The sequence below is a fragment of the Carettochelys insculpta genome, chromosome 16 (assembly GCF_033958435.1).
Source record: "Carettochelys insculpta isolate YL-2023 chromosome 16, ASM3395843v1, whole genome shotgun sequence".
NCBI classification, from domain to species: Eukaryota; Metazoa; Chordata; order Testudines; family Carettochelyidae; genus Carettochelys; species Carettochelys insculpta.
Window position 1 is genome coordinate 26,065,649 of NC_134152.1, and position 19,460 is coordinate 26,085,108.

The 19,460-nt window shown below is 41.9% G+C and overlaps 1 protein-coding gene across 2 annotated transcripts in view; it reads left to right on the forward strand.

Moving 5' to 3' along the window:
- Window positions 1-19,460, forward strand: part of DNAAF5 (dynein axonemal assembly factor 5) — a 48,193-nt gene that overhangs the window by 21,039 nt on the left and 7,694 nt on the right. For both annotated transcript variants that reach the window (XM_075011029.1, XM_075011030.1), the window contains exons 7-10: window positions 941-1,084; window positions 6,337-6,505; window positions 12,052-12,199; window positions 17,963-18,113. In XM_075011029.1, coding sequence (XP_074867130.1) covers window positions 941-1,084; window positions 6,337-6,505; window positions 12,052-12,199; window positions 17,963-18,113 — 612 coding nt within the window. The remainder of the gene's footprint in view (window positions 1-940; window positions 1,085-6,336; window positions 6,506-12,051; window positions 12,200-17,962; window positions 18,114-19,460) is intronic.

Sequence of the window (19,460 nt, forward strand, 5' to 3'; positions counted from 1 at the left end):
GGTCTTCTATAAATTAACTCTGTTAAGCAGTACAGAAAGTAGACAGGCCCACATTCATCTGTTGGTGCTGTTTTGCACAGTGTTCTTCTAGCTTTACCGTTAGAGAAATAATTCTTTTCTGTCACAGTGAGAGAATGCTGTACAAATGCCATCCAATCAATGAAACTTGAGAATATTCTTACTTATAAATGGTATTTATTTTCCTTTTGGAAGTGGAGCTAATCAGCTGTGTGACAGTGGTCTCTTCCACTAATAAAGATTGCAGCAAATCATTGAAACTCTGCCTACACTGGTCTTCCATGCTTTGTTACAGAAGACTGGCATACTGGCAAGAATTCTGAATGAAATCCTGGCTCCATTATAGTCAATGGCAAAACTCCCATTTACTTCAGTGGGCCAGGGTTTCATACCTTAATATTACAATAACTAGGAGAAACAGATCTTCAGGTTTCCATGTTTCTTCATATTATATCACTATGCTAATAGACATGTTCAGAAGTTTGAACAACATTTGAGATCAGTACTGCAGAAACATTAGAAGTGAAATTCCTTTTCAGGATAAAATGAAAATATTCTGTGGAACCTCAAAATTCTGTATTTATATTTATCCAGCATATAGCAATCATTAGCTAGTTAGCAGGCTCAGCATTATTTTTTCTGAACTGGACAAGGTAACCACTTCCACAAGCAAAAATCATGGGAAGAGTGTTAATTTGTTGTTCTACTAAAACTGCAAGGTAGGTTATTATAAAATTGTAGTGTATGCTTGGAATAATAAATAGGCATCAAGTTTAGCAAGATATACAGAATTTCTCTTAATACTGTCATCTACTCAGGCCTGACTTTTAAAGACAATTGCATCAGCTTTACTAGCATATGAAAGAAAAGGTGCCTAACGTTGTCTAACAAAACTTATACATTTTGTACTTCTTGTTTGCAGATTTTTTATATGGAACAGTTACTTTGTTGTGTGCAAGCAATAATTGAAGTGTGCCAAGAAGACTGTAAAGAAATTAGCCTGCACCTAATGAAAATTTTGGTAACAATAATGGCAATACCACGCAGCGAACGTCTTCATGAAAAGGTGACACTAACTGTGAATAGGTGTTTTAAATTAGTAAAATCCTGATTTTTTTTTTAAGCTATTGGCAAGATTTGTCTAAATGTAATGTAAATAACCTCTGTTCCTCTCCCTGCTCTTAGCCTTCAAGTCTTGCATGGGCTTAACACAGCTGAGCATTAAAGAGTACAGAAATTTCAGTCATTATGTGACCCGGAGGTGCACGTAGCATATTATAAACTGCCTGCCTGCCTGCTCATTCTTTTCCCAAGAAGTTCCTTTGGTTTTAGGTTCAGCAAAGACACTTAGACTATGTCTACACTAGAGGGTTTTATCGAAAAAATGGCCATTTTGTCAACAAAACCTGGGAACCGCCCAGATTTACAAGCACATTCTGTTGACAGTAAGTCGACAGAATGCAGCACTTCTGTTCACAGCCATATCCCGCCTCTGTTGACACATCTCTGTCCACAAAAGGTGGGTCTGGATGTTCCAGAGGGCCTTCCGTTGACAGAAAAAGCCTCCAGGGTGCCGCGCTGGTGCCCTGGGAGACACCCTGTCTACAGCAATCACTGTTCTATGGTTCCTACCTGCAGCCCTTCTCAAAGCTGCAGGGATCCTAGGAAATCCTGTGGCAGGAAGCTGAGCATTAGAGTAGCAGCATGCCCCGTGGGTCCTGCCAGTGTGCCCACAGCCAAACCAGTCAGCAGCATGGCAGATGCACAGCTGCCACAAGACCTCCCGCTTCCACAGAACCACGAGGGACCAGCCTGAGGGTTCCCAGTAGCCACCCTGCGGCAGCAAGAGGCTCCTGGACAGGGGCTACAACACCCCTGTCTATGCCCAGATGGCCACCACTGTGGCAGAATGAGGCCACACACACGCTGATCCATGTAGCAGGTCTGGGTGAAGGAACTTCTCCAGGGCTATGTCAGGACCTGGGACGGTGCCCAACATTCTGGAGCAGGACCTACCACCTGTCCCTATCACACAGAGCTCCACTGCATCCTGGGCAAGGGGGTACACATCACGCCCAATCAACAGCATGGACATGGCGCTGGAGCCCCACCACAGCCAGAGCACCACCAACAGGAGGAGGAGGCCTCCAAGCCCAACTCTCACTGGAACCAGACACGGCCTTGGAGAACAGCGGCAGCTTCTGCATAGTGCTGGAGTTGGTCCCCTCTAGCCATGCTGCCGCCCAGGCTTCATTGGTGCTGGGAGGGGGTGCCTCCATAAGTACTCCATGTATCACACGCACCAGGGTGTGGAGGCATGCACAGACGGGTCGTGCTGCAAGCGTTAGGTGGCCTGGCTTGGGCAGGACCTCATGCTAGGGTCCCAGCATGTAGAACCATGTACAAAGCAGTGTGTGCCACCTGGACCCAGCAGACAGGCTCCAGGAATGGGTGCCAGCCTGCTGCCAGCCTCGCAGTAGGCCAAGTGAGCCCCAGGCCCCAGGGGGAGGCCCTGCCTGCACTGCCATGACTAGAAGTGTGCTGGCCACAAGGGCACCGGCCTGACCCCGACACAACAAGGAGTGTGGCACGTGGGCATGCCCGCAGGTGAGAAGTAGCACCAACTCCCTTGGACAGAACTGAGAGCTGCAGGTATGTATGGGGGCACTGGGGACGTTGAGGCTGCTCCCGACTCACCAACCACCCATGAGGGGAACCCCTGTGCAGCAGGGTCCACACATGGCTTTGCTCCCAGGACATTCCCAGCTTGTGGCCCAGAGGTTATTGATCTCTGCCCACAGTGGGGTCCAGGGTCCTAGGGGTAGCATTGCATGAATGACTCCCAGTATTCCCTACTTTTCTTCCTTACAGCTGTACCTACACTGAGGGTCAGGCCAGCCCCACCCCAGCACCAGGGTAAGCCTGCAGCTGAGAAGGCCTTCGCCATGTCTGGGAGGGCTTCCGGGGGACCACTGTGCCACCCTCTGGAGGATGACCAAGATCATGGAGAGGCGGGTGCAGGACAATATGGAGTGGTGATTGTGGGCCTGGGACCAATTCGTCCTGCTTTGACACCTTCCACCCCTGCCACCCTACCCCCACCAGCCATCCTGGAGGGCATCCTGGACCTACACTGGCTGAGGGCCATCCCCACCCACCCCCACTTCCCAAGCCCCCTCCAGACCTCACCACAGCCCCTCCGCATCTGTACTTCCCCCAGTCCTGGCCCCATCCCAGCCCTGATGGGGGCTCCAAACTAATAACAGGAGGGGATCCTGAAGCTCTCACTGTTTGGGGTCCCACTCCTCTCAGGTTCGTGGGCCTCCCACCGCTCCGTGTTCTGAGTGCCCCCATTGCAAGCCCCCCATCCAAGTTCTGAGGACCCCTGCCCAAAGCATTCCCCTCTGTAAATAGTTCACTGCACTGAACAGTTTGTAAATAGTTTTTTATTATACCATTTCTTTCGCACTGTTTTTTCTTTGGTTCAGTATGATAGTTATTTGAGCACCACACCCATGTCCCTCTTCATTGCGCAGGGGAGGGTTCAGGGTGGGGACGGGGTGAGGTTGTGGGCCCAAGGTCTGTGCTGGAGGGTGCCTTTTGGGGGGGGTGGGTTACTAGGGGCTGTGGGAGAAGCTATCCCTCAGGATCCCCCAGATCTGCACCCTGTCCTTATGGGCTTGGCAGATTGCAGCTGCACCTGGCTGCTCATACTCACTGCTGGCCTCTGCCTCCCCCTGCCCCTCCACTGTGCTGTGCAGGGCACAACACACTGCCACAACTTAGGGGACATTGTGCTCCCCTACATTTAGGAGGCAGTCACCACAAGTGTGTCTTGAGGTGGACAAAGATGCACTCAGCCTGCATTCTGGCTTGGTTGAGGTGGGCATTGAAGAGTTACCAGTTTGGGTCCAGCTGTCTGGTGCAAGTCTTCATGAGCCAGGGTATAAGAGGGTAGGCCACATCCCCCACGATGCAGAGTGGCATCTGCACATCCCCAACCACCAGCTCACAATAGGGGATGAATGTGCCCACCTCCATCCTCCAGCACAGGCTGGAGTTGTGAAACACCTGGGCATCGTTTGCCTGGCCTGACCACTCTCTTGAAAGAAAGCTTGAGAGGTGAAGCAGTCGTTCGCTAACATCAAGGACAACATGTACAGCGGCTGTGATAATAAGGTAGTCCTTTTTTTTCTAACCATTATCTCATCTCCATTCTCTTTTCCCCAACCTCACCCCCTTAAGTGCCAAATAAATCAAAAAGCTTTCCTCACAATAAGTTTTGGTGGCCCATCCAAGTCTGTGTTTTTCTGACCTGATCCTTATTTTGATGCCTGTTTTACTTCCTTTTATAGTGCTTCCACGCATTATTGTTCAAAGGCCCATTTATTTATGGCCCTATTACCTACAGGCTCCCTCCAAAGAGGTATATCCTTTGGAAATTAATCTGAAAGGGAAGAATGAGACAAAGCTTACTCAAGTAATGCAAGAACGCACAAGAGATTCTTTTAAACTCAGATTACACAAGAGACTAATCGGGGATACATTTTTATAAATTTTATTGTGAATAAACAAAAAAAATTTCATATATTACACTCTCTGCCTTTTTTGGCTATAGACTGTGAAGTACTTTCCAAATTTTGCTAATCCATAGTCCTAGAAGCACAGCAGTTTCACAGAGAGAATTTCTGGTTCTTGCATAGGACAAAGAAAATCCTCTAAAATTATTAAAGTCTTTGGATAGTCTTGTGATTACAACTTTGTTTTTGTTTTTTTCCTGATTGACACTACTTTGAATGAAAGTCCTTTTTCTTGTTAGCTGTTTGTCAGCAAGACATATAATCTGGCAATGAGTTTAGGTAGACCCAATATTTCAGGTTTTTTACAAAGACAAATGTAGCCTGTTTTTTCAGTTACTGAGTACCTAACTTCAAAATGAGCTGCAGTTTTCAACATATCTGAATATCAGCCTCATAGGGCTTGTTTACACTACCTCCCTACTTCAAAGGGAGGATGGTAAGTAGGGTGTTGGGAGTTTATTAATGAAGTGCTGAGCTGCACAGGCAGCACTTCATTAAGCAAATTCCATCCCGCCCTCCCATGGCAACTTCAAAGTTTTAAACTTCGAAATACCGGCTCACATCTAGCTGTGGCTCACCCGCTGGTACTTCAAAGTGCCGGGGCAACTTCGAAGGCTCTTTACTCTTCAAAATTTTGAAATGAGCTCCCAACACCCTACTTACCATCCTCCCTTCGAAGTAGGGAGATAGTGTAGACAAGCCGTATGAGGCTGATATTCAGATACATTGACATCTGCAGCTCATTTTGAAGTTAGATGCTCAGCAACTGAAAAAAACAGGCTACGTTTGTCTTTGCAACAAACCTGAAATATTGGGTCTACCCAAACTTTGGAGGAGTAAAGAAACTTCAAAGCTGCCCCAGCACTTCGAAGTACTGGTGGGTTAGCTGCGGCTAGACGCAAGCCGGTACTTCGAAGTTTAAAACTTAAAAACATCATTGCACTCATGCCTCAGTCTCCCCACCTGCAAAATGAAGCTACTGAGACCTCCTTTGTAAAGTGCTTTAAGACATACCTGTGAAAAGCATTCTAAGAGCTAGATTTTACATTAATTATCTGTCCTCTAGAAAATCAAGACAGGTCATCAACTAAGCGCCAGGAGTGAGACCACCTACTTAGCATTACATTAAAAATGATGCTTAGTTGATGGTCCCCTGTTTTCTAGATAGATGGAACTCGTTTTCTCATTTTTTTTTTCTTTTTAAAAGCAACCTTGCTGATCCAAGAAGCAGTACTGATAAGCTTTGAAGAAGCTGTTTTTGCTGGCTGCAAGTCACCTCATACAACTGTTTTAAGCATTATTGAGTCAGGGATGAAACCATTAATTCTCTACTTGGAAAAGTAACTATTTTGCAATTTGATTGGTCTTGAGCTGCTTTATGTGATACTGAGTTTCATCAGTTTTGATGTTGCCTTTTGATATTGCATTGCAATGTTCTGTGTGATATAATACTGAGCCCAAAATAATTTTTTCTATTTTAAAACTGAAGTTAACAGATGTAATAAATGATGTTTAAATATTGACCATCACTGCCCTACTAAGAAACATGAGGATTTTTGTCTTTTGATTTTGTTTTTCTTTTTTAACTAAAATAACTGAAACATACAGGTATTCCTTTGTTCTCTGAATTCTTGGTGATAACATTGTGGTCCACTTCATGAATTTCTAAAAATGTTTTCTTTTTAACTGACATTTTCATTAATTTCACCTCTTTTGGTTTTCGTTTGTTCTTAAACAGGTAGAGGAGTCAATGTGTTCATTAGCTGAGGTGCAGCATTTGCAAGGTTTTCTTGATCTCTATAAACAACATATAGATCAGCTTATGCAATGGGTATCCATATCGCATGATTGTTGGAACTGCTATTCTCCAGAATTATTTCAGTTAGATGTCATTGCCACTCATTCAGGTATGTCTCATTAAGCAAGGTAATGGTAACCTTAGACAGTTCTTATGTTCTCAGTGATTTTCAAATATGTCGTATTTTATAAGTTCAACAGTCGGAAACTTCACAAGTTCATAATGCAAGAAAAGGAATGCCGTTTTGAGGTATCTAAGGAACTTTTCAGAATGTGTGCCCCTATCTAGTAGGGCATGCAAGCACATGCTTAATTTTAAGCATGTGAGTAACCCAGAAATGGGCAAAATAACTCTCCAGGCCATTAATGTTCCACAGACCATCAGGGTGCTCAGATAGGCTGCCTGTCTTCCTGTTGCTGCTGCTTAAAACAACCAGTTGCTGGAGCACGCATGTTTCTGGATACCCCTTGATAGGAGGGGGGCAGCAAGTCTCTGCAAGCTGCCCATATATGCACTGTCCCTGTACCTCCCATTTGATGGGTTCTAGCCAGTGGAGCTGCGTTGATGGTACTGGGTGATACAGTGTATAGACAGATTGTACGCACAGAGACACGCTTGCCCAAGCAATTGTCTGCTTTGAGTGGTGGCCGGTAGCCTACTTGAGTGCTGTGCTGGCTTGGAGCTACCTACGGGAAGTGCCTCCTGGTCTTACTCCAACCCTCTGCCCAAGGTCATAACCCTCTCCTGCACCCAAACTCCCCCTGCAGACTCCAAACCACCTCCTACATCCCAGTCCTTTGTTTGGAGCTCACCCCTGTACCTGCATTCTGTCCTAGACCTTATACACCTTTTATTAATATGGTAGAAAAGTGCAACCCATGGAGTCTTCTCCAGTTCCCATGAAAATTGCTGACACCTGGAGTTGCCATATTAAAGTCAATGAGGCAGACCATACGCATGAAGTTATATACACACCTTCATCTTTGCAGGATTGGGGCTTTAAATTACTCCTAGACTATTAGATATTTTTCTTATGCAGAATTTACCTAAAAATATTTTGGACAATTGCTACTGAAACTCATATAAATAAACTGAGGCACTTTGTGAAATGGAATCTCGGTATTTTAATTTTATAAACAAATACAGTATAACCAGTTCTTTGCTCTAGCTGTTGTTCAGTTGCATAACCAGTTATCTTATCTCAGCTGAGTAGGAATGGTGGATATTCATTAATGGAAGAATTACTTAGTGCCCTGCTCTTTCCCCTCTCACAGTGCCATCCTTAAATGTGTCATAAGGTGCACCATCTTCTCTGTCATGCTTCCTCCTGTCTTGCATCTGTGATAATAATAAATAGAGCTATCCATATCTTATAGAGCTGGAAGGGACCTCCAAAGGTCATCAAATGCATGACCAAGCACCCTCCCTAACTGACTTTTTTTAATCTGTTTGTCTCAGATTTCTAAATGGCCTTCTCAAGGATTGAGCTCACAACTCTGGGTTTACAAAGGCCAATGCTCAAACCACCGAACTATCCCTCCTCCTCTTTCTGGTCTCCTCCTGGAATTGATACTCCAACCCCATTCTCCCTATTATAGCTGGTAAAATCCTCTGTGGCCCTCCAGGGAACAGTAGCTTCTCATTGTCCTATCTGTTAAGAATTCAGTGATAAATTCCCCCATAATCGCTCTTCATATCTAAAATGGCCATAAGAAGCCTACCTGAGGCACCCCTCTGTCTTGCTTTGCACAGAGCCAGCCTATATAAGAATGTTTATCACTTTTAGGACTTGTCTACACATGGAGTTATTCCAGAAATAGCTTTTTCACTTTGAATCACAGCTATGTTACTCCACATTATCTTTAAAGTGTAGATCGGCCCTTAAGAGTAAAAACCAACTGTCCAGAACAAATATTAAGAAGCCAATGATTTCCTTGATTTACAAAACGTCTAGACATTTGTCTGTTCTGCTTAATGAAAAATAAATCATAATGTCTGGGCAAATATTTTGGCTTTCACCCGTAGTGGTGATATGCTCTTGTCTGTGTTTTTTGTCTTGTCTGAAACAGCAACTCCTACTACTATTCCCATTGCATTTAATCATTTTAATGAGGTTTACTTGTTTCCAATTCCTAGTTTTTTTTTTTTAAAATTGCAATAATTTGAATCTGTGTTGAAATAAGTGATGTAGATTATGTTGTTTATTCTCCAGCTATTTAACTTGCTATTATCAAAACATGATTTAATGGCATTGTTTTAAAAATACCTCAGGTCTAGCATAGACCAATGCATCTGAATAATTGCTACAAAAATAAAACCTTGCATATGAAGTGGATACTTAACAAGCTGTATTTTATGTTGCTTAAATCTAGACATCTGAGATTACTATTTTGTTGTTTGAGACAACACACTTTCATATACTCAGTGGTTTGGTCTCCTTTTGGAATCTAAATCTGACTCCTTTTGGAATCCAAATGCCTTCCTCAGCAGTTCTTCATGTTACAAAATGTTGTTGTCATCGTCACTTGGATAATAGTCGAAATGTAGTAGCTGCCTTGGAAGAAGGAAGCATCACACATGTTTTTAAATGGGACCTATGCAGAAAAAGAATAAATTCAATTACGATATAGTGAAAAAGCTTTTTTAAAAAATTGCTTTCCAAAGTGTTTTCTGCCTATGTTGGCATCAGAAATACCAGGTATTTTTGAGCCTTTGTTTGCTGAAGTAGTCTTTGAATGACTAGAAAATAGTTGAATAGTAACAGAGAGATAGTCCTGCTAGTCTATACAGTATTAAAACAAAAAAGCAGTCCAGTAGCACTTTAAAGACTGACAAAATAATTTATTAGGTGATGAACTCTCATGGGACAGACCCACTTCTTCAGATCATAGCCATACTAGAACAGACTCAATATTTAAGGCACAGAGAACCAAAAATAGTAATCAAGGTTGACAAATCAGAAAAATATTATCAAAGTGAGCAAATCGGAGAGCAGAGGGGCAGAAGGAGACGTGGGGGAGTCAAAAATTAGATAAAGCCAAGTATGCAAAAGATCCCCTATAATGAGCTAGAAAATTCCCATCCTGGTTCAAACCATGCGTTAATGTGTCGAATTTGAATATAAAAGAGAGTTCAGCAGCCTCTCTTTCCAAACTGTTGTGAAAATTCCTCTTCAGTAAAACGCAGATGTTCAGGTCTTTAACAGAATGACCCACTCCATTGAAGTGATGGCTGACAGGTTTGTGAATCAGGAGTGGTTTTGTGTCAGTTTTATGCCCATTAATTCTTTGTCTAAGAGTTTGAAGTCTGTCCAATATACAAAACATCTGAGCATTGTTGGCACATGATGGCGTATACGATGTTAGTTGAGGAACATGAGAATGTGCCCATAAGTCTGTAAATAACCTGGTTAGGTCCAGTGATGGTATCTCCAGAATAGATATGTGGACAAAGTTGGCAATGGGCGTTGTTGCAAGGAGAAGTTCTAGGATTGGTGTTCCGGCAGTATAGACTGTGCTTGTTGGTGAGAATCCTCGTAAGGTTGGGAGGTTGTCACATGAAGAAGAGTTCTTGTTAAAGGTTCATTTAACCCCCAGGCAGGATTGAGGGAGCTCTTGCTGTAGTTCTCTACTAGCTCTCCTGAAAACACAAAGAAGGCACAACTTAGGTCTTTTCTATGCTTAAAGTACTACAGAGGCATCACTGTAGAGATTCAGGAGTTTCTCCTATTGACATAGGTAATTCATCTTCGTAAGAGGTCAGTGGAAGAACTTTTTTGTCAACCTACCACTGTAGGGACTTGGATCAGTTTAAGTACACCATTCAGGGGTGTGGATTTTCACACTTCTTATTGATGCAGGTAAACAGACTTAATTTGCTATTGTAGAGCAGGCTTCCTTAGCATTTCTGAGCTGAACATATTTGCAGAGGAAGGATTCTTTTGAAGAAAAAGACCAAAACTGTTCAGGTATCAATCATTACAATGAATGGGGGGCGGAAACCCTTTCCCTATTGAGGAGGACATCTTGAAAAGTTACTGGGTTAACATTGTGTTTGGGTATTGTGCAGGAGTGAAGAAAAATAATGTATGCAATCTTCCATGGAGGTATTTTAAATTATTAATGGACTAGAAAAATAACTTGAAAAGTATAAACTTATTTCAAGTAGAATAGTAAACTAAAACATTCATAACAACCTTCAAAATGCAGAAAGCCTCAGATAAAATAGAAAAGAGAAGAAATAGCAGTCCTGTAATTCTTCTGTCAAGTGTTTTGAGGTAGACTGTCCTGAAGAAGTCCTCTATAAAAACATTTTGGAGACAGGAAACTTTAAGGACCTTCTTGGTTTTGGTAAAGGAGGGCCTTCAGAGAAGAGGGGATTCTGTCGGGAGGCCTAGGACGAAATCATGCCCCCGTTGAATTCCTTGGTAACGTTATCGCTGATTTCAATCTGCATGTCTACACTACAGTTAAATATCAACAACTGGTGCATGTCAGCCAACTCAGGTTAATGGTACATGGGCTACAGTGCAGTTTATTTGCTCCACCAAGTAGGTAGGCTGCCTGTGCTCCAGGCAGCTCAACCTCAGGCTCTGACAGCTACACATCCGTTAAGATTAATGTCACAAAATAGCAATACTTTCATTAGAATACTTCCTCCCAACATCTTCAATGCCAAGGTATAGTAAAAACAACAAGAAGTCCTGTGGCACTGTATAGAGTAATAGATATTTTGGAGCATAAGCTTTTGTGGGCAAAGACCCGCTTGATCAGAAGCAGGTCTTTGCCCACGAAAGCTTATGCTCCAAAATATCTGTCAATCTGTAAGGTGCCACAGGGCTTCTTGCTGTTTTTGAAGATACACACTAACTCGGCTACCCCTCTGATACTTGTCAAGATGTAGTTAAGTTCTCAGCTAAACAGCTCAGACAGCCATTGGTGCACATGAAAGCTTCCAAACGAGAAAAATAAGGCTGCTAGTGTTTTTAATTTTTGTGGGAGGGGATGATGGGGCAGGACATTCTAAACAAGAGTAAAGTACCACATGGCTAGTAGCCAACTTATAAACAGTCTTTTGCTATTTCTTACTCAGAGCAATGTAAAACAAAATACAACTCAGCCTGTAAATAGGCTGAATTAAATAGAGATTGAAACCTACTGGAAGTTTAGAACCAGGTCAGTAATGGCTTGGTCATGCTATCTGCTTAAAGTCCTTCTAGTAGTTGATCTCTTTCTTACAAATATATCAGGATCCTTAACAGGCTGCAGCTGCTTCCTGGCTTTGCAGTTTTAACCCTTGCTGTTCCAGTAGGAAGCAGAAAGCCTTTCTAACATAGCTACACTTGAGTCCCACTCAGAACTCTGACAAGAGGTATGAGCCATAGTTATCTTGAAAGGACTGATGCAGTACACAAAGTGAAATATTAATGTAATATAATACCAGAAACCTACAGTTAAATGGGTGCATTCAGTCTGTTCTGACACTGACCAAATGGCAAAGTATTGGTATGGCCTACTGTTCAGCTGAGTGTTGAATGAGAAGATAGAAGACGTTGACCTCCCAGATTTTACTAGATTTATATGCTAAACATCTAAATATAAAATTAAAATAAATATTTAGTAGAACTCAGATGAGATTTAAATGTTTCTTTTTTAGGCCCTGTAATAGGTGAGGCCCTTCAGGATTTCATTCTCATCCTTAAGACGTGTCTTCAGCCAACCAAAGACCCACCAATGCGCTTAAAGCTTTTCATGATTTTATCACAGTTGCTCCAGAAAGCAAATGATACCATCAACTCTCAAGGGTAGGTAAAGCTCTGATTTCACACATACTACTGAAGAATACAATATTATTCAAAAATCAAATTCATTATAATTATTTAACCACTGCAGATGTGCGCGCATCCGTTGTTGGTTGGCTTGTTTTTGGCAGGGGAAAGATTCTCCCTATAAACTACAGGTCTCAGAGAGTATTCCCTGTAAACTGAGCACTTTGGTGGCCACCAGGAGAGATTCAGGAGCTCCACAGCTGGCAGTATGCATTTCTATTGGTGTTACACATCTATTTATGCCTGGAGGCACATAACAAAATTTATTCCACCCATGGATGGAAAAAATTAGTGGGAATACTGGTCGCAGACATTTTTATTGTCATGTTATGTAACCCTGCTCAGGAGAGTTTGGCATGACAAAGAATAAAAAAGTTTGAGCTCCGACCATGGCAACAATGCTGTCTTTGCAAGCATGCTAGAACTGCACTGGTATTTGGTAGAGGGTTTGGTTTTGTTGTTGTTTTTTTTTTTAACTACTGTAGAAAGACTATGGTAACTGTGAGCGTTCAGATGAGAATTTTAGCAATGAAACACAGTCTTTCTGGCTGGCTGTTACAAGCAAGGACTAAAGATTTACTTATCAGTGGAAAATTTAACAATTAAAAACCCAGGAGATAGCCTCCATTTTATTACACAGAGGAAGGATGAGTCTCCTCTACAGCCTTAACTGAGATCCAGCTGGCTTTTAGCTCAGACAGTAGAGGCTCCTGCAGTAAGTTCTAGAGATCCCAGATTGAATTCTGCCTGCTGGCAGTTACACCTGCTTTTAATGACTAATGTTGAAGCTGTCTTGTCTGACTTTTTCTTACTGTTTTCACATTAAAGCATAACGAATATGTTATAGGACCACATCTGAAGAGACCCGCTAAATGGGGGATCCTGATGACCCCATTGTAGGATCAAGGTCAGCGTGGTTAAGACAGCATTTGATATCACCCTGCTTTTTTTTAACTGACAGGTTTTAAGCCATGTTTCAAAACACCTGTGCCCACTTTGTATATTAACACAATTGTGGGGCCTGAAGTGCACCATTTATTCATACTAATAATTCTACTGAAGTCTGTGTATCTACTTATGTGGATAAGGACTTCTCCCATGAGCAATGATTACAGAATTCTTGGGTATGTATCTGAGAACAAGATAATACTCTCAAGTGAGTGAGTTCCCCAATCCTTTATGACTTTCCTAAAATATCTGCTGCCTCTGTTTAGGATTGCTGGATATGCCAGGTTAGATGCTAGTGCTGCAGAGAAGTTGCCCATATGTTTCCGCACCAGTACTGCACTCCCATAATGGTGTGTGCTCATGCTGGAGGAAGACAGTTTCTCTGGGGTTACACTGACTGTCCTCTGGCTGTATTAGCTGCATCCTGACTCACTTGGCCTTGGCACTTCCACTCTGCTAGTTTGCCCAGGGACTATATTTTAGGAGAACCTTGGTTTTTGCCTTGGTTTCAGCTGTCCAGGCTTGCCTATCATCACTCTCTAAAAGGGCACTCCTAGGAGAGGAGAATTGAATTCTCACTGGCAAAAGTGCCCCCTAAGCTGGAGGTCATAGCTTGTTCATCAGTCAGGGAAAGTCTGGCCTCCAGGAAGTCCTTTTCTGTAGGTCCAAATATTCTCTGGGTTTCTGTTCCAGGTTGCACCAGGTATGACAGGTTTGATCATAGAAGTCCCCTTGGAGTTGTCACTTGATGTGCTGAGCCCGCCTACCTGTTCTCTGAGTCACCCCACCATCCTATTCTGCTAGGCCAGAAACTCAAGGCGAGAATTCTTTGTGTTCAGTTCAAACTTTTCTAACCTTCAGTGGAAAAGTACAAGATCCAAATGGGTTCCAGCATCTGGTGGCCTGGCTACATGTCCAGGCAGATCCAACCACAATCCAGGCTTACAGAAAAAATAGCAGTGTTCACAGATCTTTACCTTGAGCATCTGGCCATTAAAGTTCTCAAGTACCACTAATAGCCCTCATTACAAATTCTAGATCAATAAGCTTCATGTTTTACACTTCATATTTCTGACTTCACATACATGCACAGATAGAATGGACATGTTCAGCAGATCATAACTTTAAAAATGTTATGTTGCATGATGCATTTTGCCCAGAACATGTTGAAGTTATGCATATTTACAAGACATTTTTATAAAGCATCGGGGATATGACACTGCTTGCTGTGGTCCTGGGCAGCCTTGCTATGATCCTGGGAAATTAGTAACATTCAGTCAGAGGCATAGTTCCAGTTAGGCCAGACTTCTTGCCTGTCACATACTTCAGAGTGCACTAGACCTGGCATCTTAGAGGAGGAGTCTGTATGCAGCCATGGAATTGTCCTTCGGCATAGGGTCTCCGCAAGTGTCTCAGAGTGATGACATACCAGTCTCTTTTACCCACCTGGGATGATCTGGATAAGTGGCTCTACTTAACTTTCTCAGACACTGCACCCAGTTTGTGTTTTATGTTGGAGTTATCGCCAGCAGTGTATCTTTAGTTTCTGGTCCACTATCTGAGGTGGACTGCTGGTGGATACAATGGAAATTATGACAGTTTCTGTCCTGTCATATAGAAATTATTCTTCTTCTGCCCAAATTGATTTGGGTACAACATCTTAATATTGTTTGTAAAATAAAATGTAAATAATTAAATTTGCAAATTGAATTTGCTAATCACAGTTTTGTAACAGAAAATGAAGAAGGGATAACTCTAGAAGAAAAAATATTAAAATAATTGACATCTAAAGAAGAAAAAGGTAGAGCACAACTGTGCATATGTAAAATGGGAATAATATTAACTACTTTGTAACATCACTTTGGCTGTTTCTAGATTGCCAAGAACTGTTGTCAAAAGATACACAAATTGCGCACCGCATTTGCTTATCTCTTGCCAACAGCTGTGTCGGGAGAGGCTTTCCCAAAATTTGGCCTGTCCACAAAGGGCCAAATGTCAGGAAAACCCCCTCTGGTGAGACGTCCTCTCTTTCTCGTTCTATGAGGAAGACAGAGGTGTCAGCAGAAAACTCCTGATGCAGGAGACTTCTGCTGAGAGACCGTTATGCCGACAGAAGCCTGCAGTTTAGACATATGCTTTGAGAACCACTGGTAACTCCTGTGTATAGAACAAAGGATTATTATGGACATGGAACTACATGTTAGTTTTATAAACAAGTGAAGGCAAATTCTCAAATTAGTGAATGCTGTCAAAAAGGGGGTGGGGGAATCTCGTGTGGAAATAGAGCAAACTCTTATTTTATCTGGCATTCAAACAACTGTAATCCTCAATTAACAGGCATTCCATGCTACTCCAGTGATCCCCTTCTTAGTCTGGCAGCCTCTGAGTGTGTGTGCAGTCAGTGGCTCATCCGCTATCCCTCCCAGTTCCCGCCACCAGCAGAAGTTCCGCACGTAGTCACAGCTCCCCAAGCGGCAGCACAGCAGCCACCCTCAGAGCAGTGCGCCAGTTGCCCCCAGAGTGATTCCTCACCCAGCACCCGCTGCCGATAGCGGCTGCCTGCACGGCGTGGCAGTGGCGCCGCCCAGAGCAGCTCCCCACTCACTGCCTGATACCCAAACTGGCTCCCCACATGGCACAGCCATGCCCGAGCTCTCCAAGCAGCTCCCCGCTATCCTCACCAACAAGGTAATGGGGAGTGGTTGAGAGAGAGCCAACACTTGGGGCAGGGAGACTTGCAGTTTGTTATCTGGCATATTTAAATATCTGGCAACTTCCCGGTCCTGGTCCTGAGGCTGCTGGATATGAAAGAGTTTACTGTATTTAATATTTAGATAAACTACATTCTTACCATTTTACATACACCTAGGTAAATGCATTCATAGTATCACTGTAGATGTAACCAGAGAGCTTCCAAAGTTTGAAATACTTATCTCATCCTAGAAAATGGTGTTCACTTCCTTTTAGTCATATAATAACATTCATTATGTAAAACTGATTTGCTTTCTTCTTATTACACACTTAAATGGTTCAGATTGACAAGTTCCAATGTATCTTATGAATAGCTCTTGTGTGGCTATCTCCTCATTTTGTCTGAAACTCTTAACTATATTAGCTCTGATTTGCCTCACTGATACCAAATGTAAGTTATTTTTGAAGGAATTATTCTCCACAGAGAGCATGCCATTATTGTAAGTATGAAAGCAGGCTGGAATCTTCCTCCATGACTTGAAATATGTTCTTTAGTGTTTTTGGAAAGGCCTTCTTTAAACAGTTAAAGTAGCCAAGGGTCACTTAGCACAGACCACCTTGGAGCTAAAAGGAAATTTGAAGTAATAGTGGTCCTTACTTAGGGCTTTCCTCATAAATCACTGTGTAGGAAATGACAATTATATTTTGAAAAAAAAATTGTAAGTGTATTAAAATGTATAATTGTGGAAACTGTAAATCAAAGTTTTTGTCAGATATTAATTTGATTTTAAGGGAGAGAGCCTCTTGTTCATTGCTGATTCTTAAGTGCCACCTGCTGGGCACGGAGCAGAAATAGGACCAGACTCTTGTTTGTCACTAATTTTGATTGCTATTAGAAACTGAAACGGTTCTTAAAAAAATTAGTTGTGTGGATTTTATAATATAGAAGGTACGTATTTGAATTTGTATGGACAGAGAACTAGAATCAGTGTATTAGAGAATGCCTGGCGTATTAGCCAGTCAGATTATTTAAATCATCTCTCCATATTCTCCGGATTATACCTAATTAACAAGGCCCTTCCTATACTGGTCCTTTAATCCATCTGGTAAGGAGTGGCAGTAATAGTTACATTCCTGAGGCAAAAAAAAACAAAAACAAAACCTAGCGGTCCCTGTTGGACTAATAGGCCACAAAGGAAATCTTGGATACTTTTTAATAAGTGTTTGGAGATTAATGGTTGTCACTGACATATAGGTGCTCAGTCCGTGTCACGTCTTTATACTGGAGCCACTTATTTCACCCTGAAGCCAAAGAGACTTAGGGAGATCAGAAGCAGCTAGCAGGGAGAAGAGGGGGAAGTTTTAAAATGAGGATTGTTTTAGCTGTAATTAGATGGGCAATTGCATGTATTTGTTTAGCTTTACAACAGATTTTGGTATTTTAACTTCTTATTCAGCAGAGGAGAATGAATGGTTAATTCTTGTTTGCGATCAAAGGCACACAATATACACCAGCATGGCTGACATCCCAAAAGTCCAAAACAAATAGAAAATCCTACAATGCTTTCTTCCTAGAGAGGGTGGCTTCTGAGAGAAGGAAAAGTTTTTTTTCCAATGTGTATTCAATGTGATATCAATAATGTGGGTCTCATCAATAGCAAGTATACTTCTCACTTTATGTAACATCTTGTATTTGACTTTCTCAAATGGGTGCACAAACTTTAATGAACCAGCACAGCACTTGTGTAAGATGGGCATGTATATTTTCCATAGATAAATTCAGACAAAGAAGGTTAACAGCTTACAAGATTAACACAGCAAGTCAGTGGCAGTGTGAAATGGAAAGAAATCCAGGCTCCCTTTTTCTTGAATATGTTGTTTTTTTGAAATCCAGATATTTATCTGAAAAAAAAATAAATGCTATATATATATATATATATATATATATATATATATGTGATTAAAATCTGTTTAATTTTATGCTGTGTTCTTCCTATTTTCCATGTGTCATTTCCCACACTGAAAATTCTCCATTTCAGCCTTTGAATTTCTTCTCCTCTCTCAAGATTTTTGTTTTGTTTTGTTTTGTTTTTGCTCTAGGCAGTTCCTTAGCTATCTGGAGATCGTGATAAAAGACATATTGGCTCCTAATCTACAGTGGCATGCTGGAAGAACAGCAGCTGCTATCCGCACTACAGCTGTATCGTGTCTTTGGGCTCTTATTTACAGTGAAATGCTTTCACCAAAAGAGGTAAACCTCTCCTTCCCCCCCCCCCGCCCCACCATTTCACAAAAAGTGTACTATAAAGCTTAGACAGGAAAGAACAAGGCACATGTAGTAAACACAATCTTATGCTTTAAAAATTAAATCTTTAATAAATGTAATGTTTTAAGATGTTTGCAGTATTGTTGTAGCTTTGTTGGCCCCAGGATGTTATGGTGAAGTAATATCTTTTACTGGACGAACTTCTATTGGTAGAAGGACACATTTTTTGAGTTTGACTGAGCTCTTCCTCATGTCAGGGGAAGGTAACCCCAGTGTCACAGCCAAGTATAAGGAGGGCAGATTGGTAAGCCTAAGGGCTTCACATTCGTTGTAAGAGACCATTGAAAATTAACCCCTCTGCAGATTTAGGACAAAGGAGGTAGTAGCAAGATATTTTGCAAACTGATTTGAGCCATAAAACCAATGTCTTTATTAAGTCCATGTTTTTCAGTGTCCAACAGGGTTATGAATTTAAGTTCTCAGGCTTGTCTTTTGAAGGTGTTGAATTGTAAAAGAGAGGTGGCCGTGTTAGTTTGTACTTGAACAAAACAAAGCAGCAGAAATGTAGCAATTTAAAGACTAACAAAATGATTTATTCGGTGATGAGGTTTTGTGGGACAGACCCACGTCTTCAGATCAATTTCATTTCCAATACAGACTGACATATAAGTACAGAGGACCAAAAAGACAAAATTGCAATAAAAGCTGACAAATCAAATAGGATAGAAGGAAGCAGGTGAGGGTGGGAGGGATGTTAATTGTCGAGTCTGAGATAATCACAAGCATCAAAGGAAGGAAAGCAGTCCTTGTAATGTGTGAGGTAGTTGATGTCTCTGTTCACACCACCTTAATATGGTGTTCAGGTTTTCTTTGAGGACAAGATGGAGAGATTAAATATGGAGTGATCTCTTTGTGAAAAGTAACAGAGAGAAAACCGTGCTAATCTATATACTATCAAAACAAAAAAGCAGTCAAGTAGCACTATAAAGACTAACAAAATAATTTATTAGGTAAACTTTTGTGGGACAGACCCACTTCCTCAGACCATAGCCATACCAGAACAGACTCAATATTTAAGGCACAGAGAACCAAAAACAGTAATCAAGGTGGACAAATCAGAAAAAAAAATTACCCAGTTGAGCAAATCAGAGAGTAGAGGGGCAGAAGGGGGGAGCCAAGAATTAGATTAAACCAAGTATGCAAACGAGCCCCTATAGTGACCCAGAAAATTCCAGTCTCGGTTCAAACCACGTGTTAATGTGTCGAATTTGAATGTAAAAGAGAGTTCAGCAGCCTCTCTTTGAAGAGTGTTGTGAAAATTCCTTTTCAGTA